Source organism: Pseudopipra pipra, chromosome W, assembly GCF_036250125.1.
Source record: "Pseudopipra pipra isolate bDixPip1 chromosome W, bDixPip1.hap1, whole genome shotgun sequence".
Taxonomy (NCBI): Eukaryota; Metazoa; Chordata; class Aves; order Passeriformes; family Pipridae; genus Pseudopipra; species Pseudopipra pipra.
The window spans coordinates 28,419,191-28,436,046 of record NC_087580.1 but is presented as its reverse complement, the minus strand read 5'-3'; the positions used below and the strand labels follow the sequence as shown (position 1 = coordinate 28,436,046).

Sequence of the window (16,856 nt, the reverse complement as noted above, 5' to 3'; positions counted from 1 at the left end):
CGGACTGAGAGAAAGGCTGCTTTGCCTGGGAGGACATTAGAGTGCTAAAGAAGAGGGGCCGGGCGGAGCCGGAGGGAGCCGAAGTGGGATCGGACGTTGCGGAGCGGGGCCAGGAGCAGCCGAGCGGCCCCGCCAAAATGGACGCACTGCTAGCGACTCGGCAGCACTTGTCCAGGATAACCAAGGACAGCTACGGCATGAATGTGCTGCTGATGGACCGGGAGACGATCTTGTGAACACAGTGGCTGAATTCCACCGTAAGGAGCTTTCTACGTCTCCTCAGGACGGTGCCGCGCCTGTGTACCCGGCGCCGGGTGCCTGTGCAGCTGTGTCTGGTCCGCCCACTGTGGGTGCCTGCGGAGCGGCGCCGGGTCCGGCTTCAGCGCCGCCGAGTCCATCTGTGCCCATGTGGGCAGCGGCAGCCGTGCTGCGGCCCCGGCGGCCGCGGCCCTGGGTGCCAGCTGACTGGTCGCAGCTGCGGTTCCAGGCGCCGGCTCTGGCCATAGCGGCCCCGTCCCTGGCCCCAACCCCGACCCCGGCCCTGGCTCGGAGCGGTTCACCCACACATGTGCCGGCGGCGGCCGTTCGGCTGCGGGCCGTGGCGGGGGGGTCTGTTTTCCCCCGCGCTGCCGACAGCCATGGTCCCGAGCGGTGTTGCGGGGGGGTAGCGGGCTGGTAGTGGCGGCCGCGGTGTCAGGCGGTGCAGTGGGGGGGCTGTCTGTGTTCTCCCCTGTTTTACACCCCCCCCAAACCCTCCCCTTCCTCCTCCCCAGAACGTGTCCATCTGCAGCCGTTCCTTCCCTCCTGTGTATCATTCTTTCTCAGCAGACCACGTAGATAACTTGCGACATAAGGAGAGCAAAGGCAATTTGACTTCTCTTCCTGATTTTTCTCCGAAAAAATCCAACATCTATTCCCCCTCCTCCCCCTCCCTCCCTCCCTTTCCCCCGTCCTCCGACAAGTGCTAGTGAAAGCTCCCTTAACGAAGCAATTCTTGCTTCCAGGGGGGCCGAGTGCTCAAGAGAACCAGGAGACGCAGGGGGGGGCAGAGGGCGAGAAGAGGTGAAGAAGGGAGGACAAAATGCAGAAGTGGTTCTGTTGCGTTATGACAAATAGAGTGTCCTTGCTCTATGAAAAAGGTTGAAAATTTTCAAGGTAATATCCTGTCCATTCCCGTCGTCTTTGTCTTTTGCATGGAGAGTTGTACAAGATTTACAAGTTAATATTAGCAAATATGCCATAAATGCCCTTTAAGTGTTGAGACTGATGAGAACTACACAGCAAATAACTGCTTGAAATCTGTGTGATTGAGGAGAGTGTTTGAGGTGGCCACCTGAATGCATGATTGGAAAAACACTGTGAGAGAGAGAAGCTGCATGAAGGTGTAACTGTGTAAACTTACAAATACTTTCTGCCGGTGTCAAGATTTTAGGGATGTGTAACATGATTCTGTTGAACCATAGTGACTCCTTATTCTGAATGGTATATGAATTCTTCAAATTCCCACCATGACTAATTCCACTCTTATGAAGACTGGTGAGGTTTTAGTTATTTCAAGACTAGCCCTGTCTGGCTAGCCATATGATCAGGACTGAAGTTAAATAAGAGATTTTACACAAATTTGGTGTTCTATTTCAGCCTTGTTTCAAAGGTTTATAGTGGTTAAATCTCAGGTGGAGCCTTTCCCCTGGTGCTGTTCTTTTTTCATGTCATGCTGCCCATGGGCTGTAGCTGTGTGGGCTGTGCAGGAGGCAGGGTCGTTTGAACTTTTCTGTGTTTTCCAGGGTTTAAATCAAGGGTTATCGATGTTGCTGCCCTGCTTGATCAGCCTGTTGTGGGGGGCCCTGCAGACTGTCAGGGCCATCCTGCGTCCTTTCTCAGAAGCATCTACAGTGTTACAGATAGTGTGTCTCTAGGCCTCCTGACTGGAGACCAGAGTACACCCGTTATGTTGATCAGTGTGGCCAGGGCTGCGATGTCGTTTCAGGGAGTCCTTGTGTCTTCTCTTCGGGGCTCCTTTCATGCGGCAGCTGGTGACAATATTCATCGTGAAACAGCTCGTCCTTCATCCTTGGGACGTGCCCTGCCTGTGGCAGCTGTGTTTTCAGAAAAATGTCCTCAATGCTTGTGACTGCTGCTTGTTCTATACCAGACGTACTGATCACATAATCTGACTGGTGGATGTTTAGCATTGTACGAAGGCAGCGTGGGTTAAGTGCCTTGTTAATCAGCCATTCTAGTAGCACAATTGCGGGATTTGGGGATTTTTTGTTCATGTTGCAGTCATTGATGCTAACTGTACGAGGCAGATTTGTGCTATGGTCTCCACACCTTACCCTTCAGTGACAATTCCTAAAGGGACACGAATAGCTCAGTTTGTATCTTTTCTGAGTTGTGTTCCCCAAGCAGAGCCTTGTGAGCGTCGGGATGGAGGATTTGGTTCTACTGATGCACCACAAGTCTTTTGGTCGGTGCCAATCTCTGCACAACGTCCACAGCTGACCTGCGCTCTCTACGATACTCGAAGCTTGCTGTCTGTTGTCCAGGCGGACGAACTTCTGCATTCGGGACCTGACGGAACTATCATTGCACGGACATCCTGGCCGGCCTCCTGGCCTGTGCTCACGCCAGGGGTTTGGGTTGTGAGACTAGGAGGTACTGCTCAGAATTTTCTTTTAGAACATACAGATCCTGTGTGATTTCAGCAGTGGCTCATACGTACAGAACAGCTGTTGGCTCTGCAACAGCTTGTTAAAGACCGGTTTGATGCTGATCACATTGAACCATCTCAGAATCCTTTAATCACCCCTGTCTTTGTGATGAAGAAAAAATCTGTGAAATGAAGACTGTTGAATGGTCTCAGATGGGTGGGGCGGTCATGGTTACCATGTCAGTACTGGTTTATTGATCCCTTCTATGCTTTCTGCTGAATAACCCATTGTTATTATTAATTTGACAGGTTACTTTTTCACAATCCAGTTAGACCCCAGTAATAGAGAAGGGAAAAAATTGCATTTTCAGTTCCATCTATTAATCGTGCAGAACCCTACAAGTGTTATACATAGAAAACCCTCTCCCAGGAAATGACAATATTCCTATAATTTGTCAGTGGTTTATGATTCCAACATTGTCTCCTGTAATTTTCTGACTGTCTTTTGTTGTCATTATATAGGTAATATTTCTGCTGGCTGTGGCCACTGAGGATCAGTTGGGTGTGTTGGAAACTGAAACCAGAAAGAGTCTACAGTCCTTTGGCCTAGTAGTTGCTCCTGAGAAGGTGCAGCGAGAGGAACCCTGGAAGTATTTAGGGTTCAAAATTACACGGAAAGTAGTTATTCCTCAGCCAGTTCAATTGGATACTGATGTCAAAACTCTTACTGACGTACAAAAGCTATTAGGGTCTTTGAATTGGATTAGGTCCTATTTGGAAATGGCAAACACCCAGCTGGCACCTCTATTTGACCTACTCAAACATTCTGACAATCCTCAGGAACCAAGGGAACTGACTAAAAGAGCAGTTCAAACCATCCAGCGAGTAGAGCAGGTTTTACATTCTAAATTTGTTTCACGAATTGATCATTGTTAAATTGTCTAATTTTTTATTTTTTTATTTTTGCAGATCACAGTGTTCCTTTTGGGGCATTGGTACAGTGGTTTGACCATTGGTCTGATCTACTGCACATCATAGAGTGGCTATTTTTTGCCTTATTGGGCTCAAAAAACTGCTCCTGGATTGTTTGAGCTCATAGCTCAAATCATCATTGAGGTTAGAAAAAGGTGTGTAGAGTGTTCTGGCAGAAATCCATCATGCATTGTTGTACCTGTACTATCTCGTTACTTTGAGTGGTGCCTTGAAAACAAATGTGAATTGCAAGCTGCTTTAGCTGGGTTCCACGGCCAAATTTCTTATCATTTACCTTCACATTCCCTTCTTAAGATTTTTTTTTAGGGCAATTCCAATTGGACAAAAACATTACGCAGCGCAGAGCCCCTTGATGGCCTTACAGTCTTTGCAGATAGCTCGAGGAAGACAAGTGAAGCTGCGGTAGCGTGGAAAGCAGAATCTGGATGACAACATCAAATTGTTCATCAAGAGGGTTCTCCTCAAATTATGGAATGTCAAGCTGTAACTCTTGCTTTTCAGTTATTTTCTATTCGGTCTTTAAATGTTATTACTGATTCTGCATATGTTGTTAATTTATTACAGCAACTCTATCAGGTGGTGTTGCATTGTCCATCTCCAGGTCTTATTTTTCAAGTTTTGTTCGAGCTCTAGAGAACTCTTTTGCAGAGGCCTGTTCCTTATTTTGTGCTACATGTTTGTAGTCATACCTCTTTCCGAGGTTTCTTCACAGAGGGTAATGCCCGGGCAGATGCTTTTGTTTTTGCTGTCACTTTGAGACTCGTTCCTAACATTCACCAGCAAGCTGTCTTGTCTCATTAGTTTTTTGTTATTATCAAGGTGCAGAAGCTTTCAGACGTCAATTCGGCTTGACTCATTCTATTGCTCGCTTAATTGTTGCCTCCTGTCCAGACTGTCATGATGCCTATACTCTTGTCCAGATTGTCGTAATGCCTATACTCCTGTCCAGACTGTCATGATGCCTGTACTCTTGTCCAGATTGTCGTAATGCCTATACTCCTGTCCAGATTGTCATGATGCCTATACTCTTGTCCAGAGTGTCATAATGCCTATACTCTGTCTATTTTGGTACTAACCCTTAAGGCCTTAAGGCCTTACAGATGTGGCAATCGGATGACACTCATGTCAATAAATTTGGTAATTTAAAGCATGTCCATGTGTCCACTGACATGTTTTCCCATGTGGTGGTTGCTAATGCACATACTAGACAAAAAAGCCATGGTGTCATTCAACACTTCGGTTGTGCTTTTCCTACATCTGGAGCACCCGCTCAAGTGCGGATGAACAATAAGCTGTCCTATGTCTGTAAATCTGTCCAAATTTTCTTTGCTTTGTAGAGGGTCACTCATGTTACAGCTATTTCACATTCTTCTACAGGACACGTTATTGTGAAAAGAGTGTATGGTGCCCTGAAGCATTTGCTTCAAAACAGAGAGGGGGAATGAGGGGATAACCCCCTCAGTCTCTAGGCTAGACAAAGCTCTGTATGTCTCAAACCTTTTGACCTTCTTTGGCGATTGTCTTTATTTACCTTCTTTTAGAGTTTCAGGAAAAATGTGCTGTGCTTGACAAAAAGCCTCCTCCAAACTGATAATCTTGTGATCCCTGTGAGAGCTGAGGACAGAGCACAGCATGCAGATGCAGAACTTGTCTCTGGTCAATGGTCTGATCCACATGACTTGATAACTTGGGGAAAGGGATATGTTTGTCTCTACAGATAATAGTCCTTGCTGAATACCTGCGCGGTATGTACGTCCTGCTGTTGGTCCTGGAAGTCGTCAGTGCAGTTCCTGACCTGTCAAAGTTCACTCCATGGCATAGTCGGAACATCTGGGTGACTCTAATGAAAGAACTGAATCACACGACCTTTTGTGCATCACTGGCGTATCCAGAGCAGCCATTTCACACCTGTCTTGTTGGTGTTCCTCTGGGTGACATGGAAGCATCTCTCCTGGTGCAGGATGTCATCCGACAGCGTGACTTATTGAAACGGGACTGTCATACCATGCACGGGTGTCGTGATCGTGTTGATAGCTGGGATGATGTGTTGTCTGTTAACACTCCACTCAAAAGTTAGGTATTTTAGAGTCACTGTTTGTAAAAGACTGTGTGTATTTTAATCATCGTGTAGGTTATGACATAGAACGAGCATGTGGTGAGTCTATGGTATGGGATGTGTTCCCTGAACTGTCTTTCTATAGAAATAGTTCCTTCTGGTGTCGGTAAAGTCCGACTTGGATTCTCTACTCCAGCAGTGAATGCACCTTGTCGACTCCCTATGGGAGTGTTTCTTCTGTGTGAAGATAGAATCTAGCCAGGAATCCCTGCACAGCCATTAGGGGGACCTTGTACATCTAAAAAGTTGGTGGTTGTGGTTGTGTTGTTGATGCTGCCTTGTTTAGTGTCGCTCCTGCAAAGGGCCCTGCAGGATACGATACGGGCAGTCTTTGTGGCACAATTACAGACAGGGGGAATTGTGGGGTGAAGTCACAGCCCCACAAATTAAGTTTGAAGGATTTGGAGTGTTGCAGAGTGTGGGCCATTTCCCGTGAGAGCAGTGGAGCTATTAGATAGTTCCCATGGACACAGCCTTGAGCTGTGTGGCTGAGTGCAGGTGCTGCATTCCTGGATCTTGTTGTAAGAATATTTTTGTGTTGTGTATGGGAAAGTAGAGGTGGGAGAACTGAATAAAAAAGCTGCCTGCTGTGCTGAGCAGGCAGACATCTCTTTGTCTCACCATCCTCGTGTGTGTTCTGTGTCTTCTTCCCCCCATTGACCGGGACCCCTTTGACGGATACCCAGCGACAAAAAGGTTACTTTAATATCTAATATGAACCTTGCCAACGCAATTTAAAGCCATTTCCTCTCTTCCTGTCACTATAGCCTTGGCAGAAGAGACCAACCCCCACCCCACTAAAAACCTCCTCTCAGGTCACTGCAGAGAGCAATGAGGTCCCCCCTGAGCCTCCCCTTCTCCAGACTCAACAAGCCCAGTTCCCTCAGCCGTCCCTCAGCAGACATGTTTTCCAGAGCCTTCCACAGCTCCGTTCCCTTCTCTGGACACGCTCCAGCCCCTCAAGGGCCTTTTGGCACTGAGGGGCCACAACTGGACACAGCACTCCAGGTGGGGCCTCCCCAGTGCCCAGCACAGAGGGGCAATCAGTTCTCTGCTCCTGCTGGCCACACTCTTCTCCACAAAGGCCACGATGCCCTTGGCCTTCTTGCCCCCTGGGCACACTCTGCCTCATATCCAGTCTCTGTCAAGCAGCACCCCCAAGTCCCTTCCTGCTGAGCAGCTCTCCAGCCCCTCTGCCCCCAGCCTGGAGCATTCCAGGGGGTTGTTGGGAGCCAAGGGCAGGCCCTGACACTTGACCTTATTGATCCAGCCTGTCCAGATCCCAGAGCTGGAGGCAGCTCTGCAGATGGGGCAGCATTACAACCATGGATGTTCCAGCAAGGACCTGGTGGAACCTCATGGAATTAAGGGCCATTGTGACACTGCAGGGCCTTCTGGAGCCAAAGGAGCCTTGGGACACTATGGAATCTCATGGAATCAAGGGAGCACTGTCACCCTGGGAAAACTCAGGGAATTCAGGGCCCATTGTGACACTGCAGGTCCACATGGAAAAAAAGGAACTCTGAGACGCTGCAGAAACTCATGGAACCAAGGGACCATTGTGACATTGATGGAATCAGGAGGCCATTGGGACAATCCAGGGCCTCATCAAATCAAAGGAATTCTGGGACACTGTCGAGCCTCCTGGAACCAAGGGTTCCTGCTGACATGTGTGTCCTCCTGGAACCAAGGGAGCCCTGAGATATTTCTGAACCTCCCAGAATCCAGGGGCCATTGGGACCCTGCAGAACCTCCTGCATTCAAGTGCTCCTTGTGAAACTGCAGGCTCTCCTGGAACCCAAGGATTCCTGGAACACTGCAGAGCTCACGGAACCAAGGGGCCACTGTCCCACTGCAGCTCCTTCTGAAGCACAAGGGACCCTGGGACAATGGGAAATCTCCGAGAATCCAAAGGGCATTTGGGGACTGCAGGGCTTCATGGACCTAAAGGAACCTTTGGAGACTGGGGAAGCTCATGGAATCCAGGGGCATTGGGACATGTGGGGCCTCCTGGAAGCAAAGGAACCCTGAGAATTTTTATGGGAACAAGTTAAGGCAGGAGCTGCAACTCTCAGTTAATCAGGATGCAAAAGGAGTGTTTTGGCCTTGACTGTGTTTTCCATCCAGAGAGTGCTGTTTGCCGAAGTGGAAACCACTTGGAACGTGGTTGGCATGGTAGCCTGAGTTTTTCTCTGGTGGCTGAACACAGGCAGCACATGAGGGGAGGGGAATGTGTGGGATCAGGGCACTGCTTTGGGGCCATGCTGGGAATTCTGGTGGACTAAAAGACAAAGCCCAGGCGCTGTTTCCAAAGGAACCCCAATGAAAGGGGGACGCCGGAAAGATGGGAGGACAAGTCCCGCAATGGAACTCTGTGTGTGCAGCCTCATTTTCTCCTTCAGTGCCCACAGGAGAGGGGGCAAAAAGTATTGGTTGGGACCCCAAAACTGTTTTGGGGGAAAATTGGAGATTGAGGGGACAATGGGAAAGTGGGAGGAACAGGGAAAAGGGTGGAAAAGGAGGGATAGACTGGCAGGTCCCACAGTCCCATGGGGGTCTTTGGGCACAAGGGGGCTAGGAAATGGGGGGGCAGGCCTTGAGCTTTCAACTTCCTGTGGGGTGCTGGGGGCTGCTGGATCCAATCCAGCCTTGGATCATGCCAACAGTTTCAGTTTAGAGGAATTACAGAGGTGTAACTGAATCACTTTGGTCCCCCAGGTTTTAATGATGGCAAATCAGATTTATTGCTAGAAGTGAATTTATTTAGAGATACAAATGATCAGACAAAAAATCTTCATCAAAATTAGTGCATAATAGAAACACTAAAACTACCAGGAGTACAGGATAAGATAGGACAGTGCTCTACACTAAAGCAATTGTTGAAGCAATTCTACTCAAGCTGGCACAAAAGCAATAATTCTTAATTAGAGATGGATGGAACTCCCCCAGACCAATGCTCATGGGGAGATCTCTGCTCTCAACCTCCAGGAGTGACCTTGGGGGGTCCCCAGCCAAAGCAGGAATCTGCACACACACCCCTCCAAGAAGGGTTCTGTTGGAAGAAGCTGCCCCTGGGAAAGGGGACTGGCCCATTCTGGTCCAAATGAATGGACTGACAGTCACTGTACTCCAGGGGTTGCCTCAACATCAGGGGGTTCATTCGGGGTGGAAGCAGTGGCCGAAGCTCTTCCCGCAGTCAGGGCACTGGTAGGGCTTCCCTTACTGGTGCGTCTGTTGGTGTGAGGTCAAGGTAGAGCTGCGGGTGAAGCTCTTCCCACACTCCCCACACTTGTAGGGCCGTTCCCCAGTGTGGATGCGCTGGTGTTGGTTTAAGGTGGAGCTCTGGCTGAAGCTCTTCCCACACTCCCCACACTTGTAGGGCCGTTCCCCAGTGTGGATGTGCTGGTGCGTGAGGAGGTGGGAGCTACACCTGAAGCTCTTCCCACATTGCCCACACATGTAGGGCCGTTCCCCAGTGTGCATGTGCTGGTGGGTGAGGAGGTTGGAGCTCTTCCTGAAGCTCTTCCCACACTGCCCACACATGTAGGGACGTTCCCCGGTGTGGATGTGCCGGTGGGTGACAAGGTTGAAGTTCCGCTTGAATCCCTTCCCGCAGTCGGTGCAGCGGAAGGGCCTCTCATCCGTGTGTGTCTGCTCATGCCTGAGGAGACATGAGCTGGTATTAAACCTCTTCCCACATTTCAAGCACTTGAAGGGCCGTTCTCCAGTGTGGATGTACCAGTGGATGCGGAGGCTGGAGCTGTCACTGAAGCTCTTCCCACATTCCCTACACATGTAGGGACGTTCACCACTGTGGATGTGCTGGTGTCTGAGCAGGTTGAAGCTGCCCCTGAAGCTCTTCCCACATTCCAAGCACCTGAAGGGCTTCTCCCTGCTGGGAGGTTGCTCAGGGACCACCAGCTCAGAGCTCCCCCTCAAGCTCTGGCCACCTTCCTGGCACAGGCTGGCTCTTTCCTCCTCAGAGCACCCTGGGATGGCTTTGGAGCCCCTCCTGCGGGGGGATCTCCGGCCCTTTTCCTCCCCGCTGCCTTCCTGCGCCGGGGAGCCCTTCAAAACGGCCTCTCCCACCAGGGTCTCACGGGGGGATTTGTCCTCCGGGCTCTCCGTCCTCAGCTCGGGGCCTGGGGCAGGAAGCAAGAAGGACAGGCAGGGGATTTGCCTCCGGCCCACAGGGAAGGCCAAGGACATCCCCCCAACTCCGGCCCCGGCAGGACGGCGGCGCCAGCGGGGTTGTCCTGCAGCCGGGGCCATGCTCGGCTGACAGAGCCAGCACAACACCCGCCCAAAGGGACACTGACTGCCTCCTCACCTGCCTGGGGGGCCCAAGGCATCTTCCTCTTCCTCGCAGCCTCCTCCTCCATCCGCCCAAGCTTTGGGAAGGACAAATCCTGATGGGGGGAAAAACAAGGCCTGAGCGCGTTGGCTTGGGGGTTCCCCCTGCCCAAGTCCATTTCTAGAACTCACCGGGCATCCTGTGTCCATAAAAACCTCCAAAACACCAAGATTCAGCTCAGAAAAACCCAAACCATCGAGATTCAGGCAAAAAACCTTCAGAAATAGGAAGAAGACCCTTAGTCCCTCAAACTGCAAAAAGCTGAAATTCAGCTAAAAATACTCCAAAATATGAAGATTACCCCAAAAAATTCTCCCAGAAGTTCCCCCTCTCTGGTCTCTCCCTTCTAAGGTTTGGAGGGTCTCCCCTGTCTGGGACGCTGGGGGTCCCACTTAGGGATGCTGGGAGTGTTGGAGGTACAAAGGGCTCCTTCTCCTGTGACTCTCGTCTTCAGGATGCTTCATTCACAGACATTCCCCCTCTCCAGGTTCTCCAGTCTGTTGTTCCAGGGATCCCAGGGGTCCCCACTGTCCAGGCTTCTCCTTCTCCGTGTCCCCCATTTCAGGCTCCTGGGGGTCCCGGGGCTCCTCTCTCTCCATGCTCCTCCCTCCAGGCTGCCGGGGGTCCCCCAGCTCTGACATCTCCCCGCTCCGCTCTCCACACTCGGCAGCTCCCGGGCTCCACACCCACCCCCGGCACTCCCGGGGGGCCCCAAACCCGCTGTGTCCCCCCCGCCGGCACCGGGCTGACAATGGAGCCGGCGGGGCCTGACCCAGCAACACCAACCCCCACCGTGGGGGGGGAACCCGCATCCCCCCACCCACCGCTGGGGCTCTGCCCCCAACCCAGCCTGGCACCCCCAAAAAACACCTCCTGCCCACCCCAAAGAAACCCCAGGGGTGGAGCAAGAACAGGAACAGCAGGAGAACAATTGCCACCCATCCCATGGGTGCCCGGGAATGGGAAACTTGTACCAGATATCCTGGGGGGAGCATGGCGGGTTGGGACATACTCAGACTGCCAACACAGATTTCCCTGCAAAGTCTGCAGTGGGTCAAGCTCTGGAGAGGAGATTGTGCCCCATGCATGGGATTGCAGAGGCTCCCTCAGGTCCCCAGCAGGAATCACCAACCAGGAATAGACACAAAAGGCCCCCCCAAAGATTTGGGGGGAGTGTCCTGTAGGGAGGGGACAGTGTCACCCCACCAAGGCAGGGGTGGCAAGTGGGAGGCTGCTCCAGGGGTCTGCAAGAGGCCTCGTGCTCTGCTCGGCCCCAGCACTGGCTGGTACCAACACCCCCGGCTGCCCCCGGCCCTGGGCAGCTCTGCTGCCACAGGCTGTGCCCTCACCGTGGCCCTGCAATGGCCCTGCCTGTCCCTCACCCATGGCCCTGCCCGTGGCCCTGTCCCTTGGCTCTCTCTCTGCCAGCTCAGTGTGGGGCACACGGGCTGGGGGTCCCTCCCAAGCCCCCCGGGCAGCCGGCGTTGGCTGGGGGGATGTGAGGGCTGGGCCTGCTCAGCACAGCCCCGGCCTCGTGCCCAGCGCCTCTTTCCTGACCCACACAAGAGCTTCCCGGCCCCCCCAGGGCTCCCCTGATGCTGCCTCTGCTCCTGGCCCTGCCTTTGCTGCTCCCTTGGCTGGGGCAGCGGCTGCAGGGGGGGGATGGCAGCAGCTTCAGCTCCACGGCACTTCCTGGGGGGAGCTCAGCCCGGGGGGGACGGGCAGGGACCTGATGGGGATGGACAGGGGCCCAGCAGGGACAGACAGGGCCTGCAGGGGAAGGCACAGGGACAACCTGGCCCCCCACACTGCCACGGCTCTCTCTGCTCCTCCTTGCAGGCTCCGTGGCCAGGCACAGTTTGTGTTCCACCATCTCAGCACTTGGAGACGCTCAAATCAGCGCCTGCAGCTCTGCAGCAAAGCCCCAGCTCACCTGGCACACGGGGGATGGACACAGCACCTGCTCGGGGATGGGCACAATTTTTCCTCTTCTCCACCACGGGGCTCTCCTTCCTCAGCAGCACCTCTGCCTTGCACTTATTCTCAGCCTCACCTCAGGGACAGCTCTGGGCTCACCTCCGCGCCACTTCTCAGCCTCACCTCAGGGCCTGGGCTCAAGGACAGGAACCTGCAGGGAGGGGACATCAGGTGCAAGCTGAGGGCTGCCTGCTTGCACTGGCCTCTGGGCTTCTTTCTCCTTCTACAATCAGCCTACAACTCAGCCTGCTTTTCTAACACCACACATTTACAGACTAACCTTGGAGATAGATATGGACAGACATCTCTATCACCCTGGAGATAGAGCCTCAAGCAATGGGAATCAGAGAATGCCACAGGAATGGGAATCAGAGAATCACAGAATCAGCTGGGTTGGAAAAGACCTCTGAGATCATCAAGTCCAACCCTGGATCCAACCCCGCCGTGCTTCCCAGACCATGGCACTGAGGCCACATCCACTCTCACCTTCAACACCTCCAGGGACGCTGACTCCACCCCCTCCCTGCCCAGACCATTCCAAGGCCTGATTACTCTCTCTGCAAAAAATTGCTTCCTAATATCCAACCTAAACCTCCCCTGGCACAGCTCAAGACCCAGCCCTCTTGTCCTACTGCTGCTTCCTGGCAGAACAGCCCCACCCCCACCTGGCTCCAACCTCCTGGCAGGGACTTGCAGACAGTCAGGAGGTCTCCCCTGAGCCTCGTCTTCTCCAGCCTCAACACCCCCAGCTCCCTCAGCCTCTCCTCACACCACTTGTGCTCCACTCCCTTCCCCAGCCTCGCTGCTCTTCTCTGCACCTGCTCCAGCCCCTCCAGGGCCTTCCTCAACTCAGGGGCCCAGAGCTGGACACAGCACTCCAGGGGTGGCCTCACCAGCGCTCACTCCAGCCCAACAGTCACTTCCCTGCTCCTGCTGACACACTCTTCCTCAGCCAGGTCCCTCTGCAGAGCCCTCCTGCCTTCCAGCACATCAATACACCCCCAGCTTGGTGTCACCTGCACATTTGCTGATGAAATGCCTGGTTCTGCAGGAGCTGTAGATGCTCAAGGGGCAGCAGGACCAAGTCAGGGGCCTGGGGGGGCCTGGGGGGCTTTGAGGTTCAGGAGGGTCTTGGGGGAGCTGGGGAGGGGCTTTGGGGCTTGGGGGTACAAACCAAGACAGACCAGTACAGACCAAGACAGACCAGTACCTCCTCACTGCTCCCCAGATCTCTCCTGGAGCTGGGCCACGTTGCCCTGGGACACCTGAGCCCCCCCCAGTGCCCTCCCAGTACAGCCCAGTGCCCCCAGTACAGCCCACTGTGTTCCTCTCCCAGGGTGCCAGGTGATCCCTCTTTGGTGAGGGCTGGAAGGGATTTGAGGGGAAGCTAGGGGAGATTTGAGGGGGTGGTTGGATAGGAATTTGGGGGGGTTTGGGGTGCTTTGGGTGCATTTAGAGGAGTTAAAAGGGGTCTTGGAGGTCAAAGGATCTGTAGGGGGAGGGGATTAAAAGGAAAAGGGGGGTTAGGAGACATTTGGGAGGGGTTAATGATGTCTAGGGGGAAAGAGGAGGGGCTGCACCATGAGCAGGTGAGTCCTGATACCCCCTTGGGGTTCCCAAGACCTTCTTGGTGTCCCTAATTCCCACCTTAACACCCCATGACCGCCCTGGTGTCTCTAATGTCCCCAGGGCCTCCCCATGGCCATAATTCCCCCCAATTCCACTGTCCCCACACCCCTCCTCATTGTCCCCACTGTCCCCAAACCCCATCCCTGATGTCCCCAATCCTCCATCTCCCTCCAGGAGCCCCCCCTGGACCCTCTGACCACAAAAATGCTCCCACCCCCACAGTAACAGAAAGGCCAAGGGCATCTGGGGACACGTTGGGGACAGTTGGGGGGCTTGGGGGGGGCACTGGGAGGGACTGGGGGGTTAATGGGGGATTACCAGGACACACGGGAGGACACTGGCAGGTTACTGGGCCATACTGGGGGTTACTGGGTGCTCACTGGAGGATCACTGAGCCATACTGGGGGGCAGTGGGAGGTCACTGGGACACACTGGCTGGTCACTGAGGGGGTCACTGGGCCATACTGAGGGCCAGTAGGAGGTCATTGGGATATACTGGGGGCACTGGGATCCCCTTAGTCGGTTCTGCTACATCTTCCCCCTGGACTTTTGGGGGCACTCGCAGGACCCCTCCCCTGGGGTCTGGGAGATCCTCTGAACCCCACTGCTGGGCTTTACAGGACCCCCGGGCCCCCCTTTCTTTGGGGCCTCTGCGTGCTGAGTTTTGGGGGTCTCTGGGGGTCGAGGGGAGAATTGGGATCCCCTTTCCTTGGGGTTGGTCCGCTGGGCTGGCAGAGGTGCTGTGGTGGGATGGGAAATGGCATCATAGGAGTTTTATTTGGCCGTGGCCAGACAGGACTGACACGGAGACGCCCCAAAATCTTCTCAAACCCCCTGAAATCCCCTTCAGAAATCCACCCCTGGACCCACCGAAACCTCATCAAAGACACTCAAAATCCCCTCAAAGACATCATCTCCCCCCCCCAGGACCCCCTAAACCCCCTCAGTAACCTGCCAAACCCACCTGGGACCCCCCAAGCCCTTTCAAGGACCTCAAAAACTCCCTCAGAGACCCTCAAAACCGTCTGGGACTCCCGAAATCCCCCTAGAAACCTCCAAAATTGCTTCAAAGACTCTCCCCCCAAAGGCCCCCAGGACCTCCCAATTCCCTCGGAGACTCCAAAACTCCCTCAGGGATTCCCAAACCCCTTCAGGGACCTTCAACCTCCCCCCTAAGTCCCCTCAGGACACCAAACACCTTCAGAGACCCCCTAAAACCTCCTCAGGGACCCCTTAAAGCCCCCAAGGGACCACAAAACCACAGAACAGCAGAAGAGCTTTCTGTAAAGGAAGGGAGCAGAGAATCTGAGAAGGAGGAGACCAAGGAAAAACTGAAGCAAAGCAATAAAATCATCCTGGCCCCTGCAGTTTTTCCTTCACCTTTTTCTCACTTTTCCTTTTTTTAGGGTTCTTTTTTTCGTTGGGTGGTTTTGAATTTTTTTCTCCGAGGGACTTTTTCGGCAATCGAATCGAACATCCGGGTTCTTGGGAGGCCTCCGGGCCCCGAGGCCCCCGAGAGAGTCCTCCGAACCTCCGAACTCTCCGCGCTAAACCCTCCCGAGCCCTCCAGCCTTTCCACCCTCACCCGCGCTCCCCGCAGCCCCCGAGGGGATCCCCAGACCCCGCTCTCCCGCACCCCCCGCCTGCACTCAGAGCTCACCGACCGACCCGCCGCCATCACCGATTCCCGGCAGCCAACGCGGCAGGGGCGGGGGCGGGGCTGCGGGGGCGTGGCCGCGCGCTGATTGGCTGCGGCGGCGTTCTCTGAACGCGGTGCGCGCGCAGCCGGGACTCGGTGATGGCGGCGGGGCCTGCGGTTCGCTCTGAGTGCTGTGAGTCCCCCCGGGGGGGCTCGGGAGGGTTTAGCGGGGGGGTTCGGGGATAACCGAGGAGGTTTTGAGGGGTCCCTGAGGGAGTTGGGTGTCCTGAGGGGACTCAGGGGGTGGTTGAAGGTTCCTGAAGGGGTTTGGGGGTCTCTGAGGGGGTTTTGGTTTCTGAGGAGATTTGGGGGGTGCCAGGTGGGGTTTGGGGCTCTCTGAGGAAGTTTGGGGGTCCTGGCGGGACCTTTTAGGTTGTTTTGGGGTCTCTAGGGGGTTTACGGGGTCTTAGACGGTTTTGAGGGTCTCTGAGGGGGATTAGGGGGTCCCTAAAGGGGACTGGGGGGTCCCAGGTGGGTTTTGCGGGTCACTGAGAAGGTTTGGAGGGTGCTGGGTAGGGATGAGGTCTCTGAGGGCATTTGAGGGGACCTCGAGAAGGTTTTGATGTGTCGAGGGGGGGCTTTCAGGGGTTTTGAGGGCATTTTGGGGGGTCGCCTAAAGCCCAGCAGTGGGTCCAGGGGGTCCCCCAGCCCCAAAGGGGGGGGGTCCTAGGGATGGCCCCCAAAATCCGGGGTGGGAAATGTGCCACATCCGGGTAAGGGGATCCCTAGACCCCAGTATATGCCAGTGACTTTCCAGTGACCCCTTCAGTGACCACCCAGTGTGTCCCAGTGACCTCCCACTGCCCCCCAGGATGGCCCAGTGATCCTGCAGTGAGCACCCAGTAACCCCCAGTATGGCCCAGTAACCTCCCAGTGTCTCCCTGTGTGTTCTGGTAATCCCCCAGTAACTCCCCAGTCCCTCCCAGTGTCCCTCGGTTCCCCCCAGTGTGTCCCAGTATCCCCCAGTAATCACCCAGGGCCCTGCAAAGCCCCTCAACTCTCCCCAATGTTTCCCCAGATGCCCTTGGTCTTTCTGTTAGTGTGTGTGTGGGGTGTTTTTGTGGTCAGAGGGTCCAGGGGGGGCTCCTGGGGTGAGATGGAGGGTTGGGGACATCAGGGTTGGGTTTGGGGACAGTGGGGTGGGGTTTCTGGACAGTGGAATTGGGGGTGCCTAGGGGGGAATTAGGGCTATGGGAAGTCCCTGGGAACATTGGAGACACCAGAGGGGCCTCAGGGTGTCAAGAGAGGAACTGGGGACCCCAAGAGGGTCTTGGGGACACCAGGGGGGGTCTCAAGACTCACCTGCTCTTGGTGCAGCCCCTCCTCTGCCCGCCCAGGCCTCATTAACCTCCCCAAATGTCTCCTAACCTCCATTTACCCTTTAATCCCCTCCCCCCATAGTTACCTCTGACCCCCCAATGTCCCCAAGACCTCTTTT

At 54.3% G+C, this 16,856-nt stretch overlaps 1 protein-coding gene across 1 annotated transcript; it reads right to left on the bottom strand.

Annotated features, from left to right (window-relative positions):
• Positions 1 to 8,572: 8,572 nt before the first annotated feature.
• Positions 8,573 to 10,075, bottom strand: LOC135405364 (zinc finger protein 239-like). Its single transcript, XM_064640051.1, has one exon. The coding sequence runs from the start codon at positions 10,029 to 10,031 to the stop codon at positions 8,979 to 8,981; it is 1,053 nt and encodes a 350-aa protein (XP_064496121.1). The 5' UTR covers positions 10,032 to 10,075; the 3' UTR covers positions 8,573 to 8,978.
• Between the last annotated feature and the right edge of the window lie 6,781 nt (positions 10,076 to 16,856).

Excerpts from the sequence above, each read along its gene's own strand:
- LOC135405364 (XM_064640051.1), bottom strand. The coding sequence starts at position 10,031 with ATGGCCCCGGCTGCAGGACAACCCCGCTGGCGCCGCCGTCCTGCCGGG.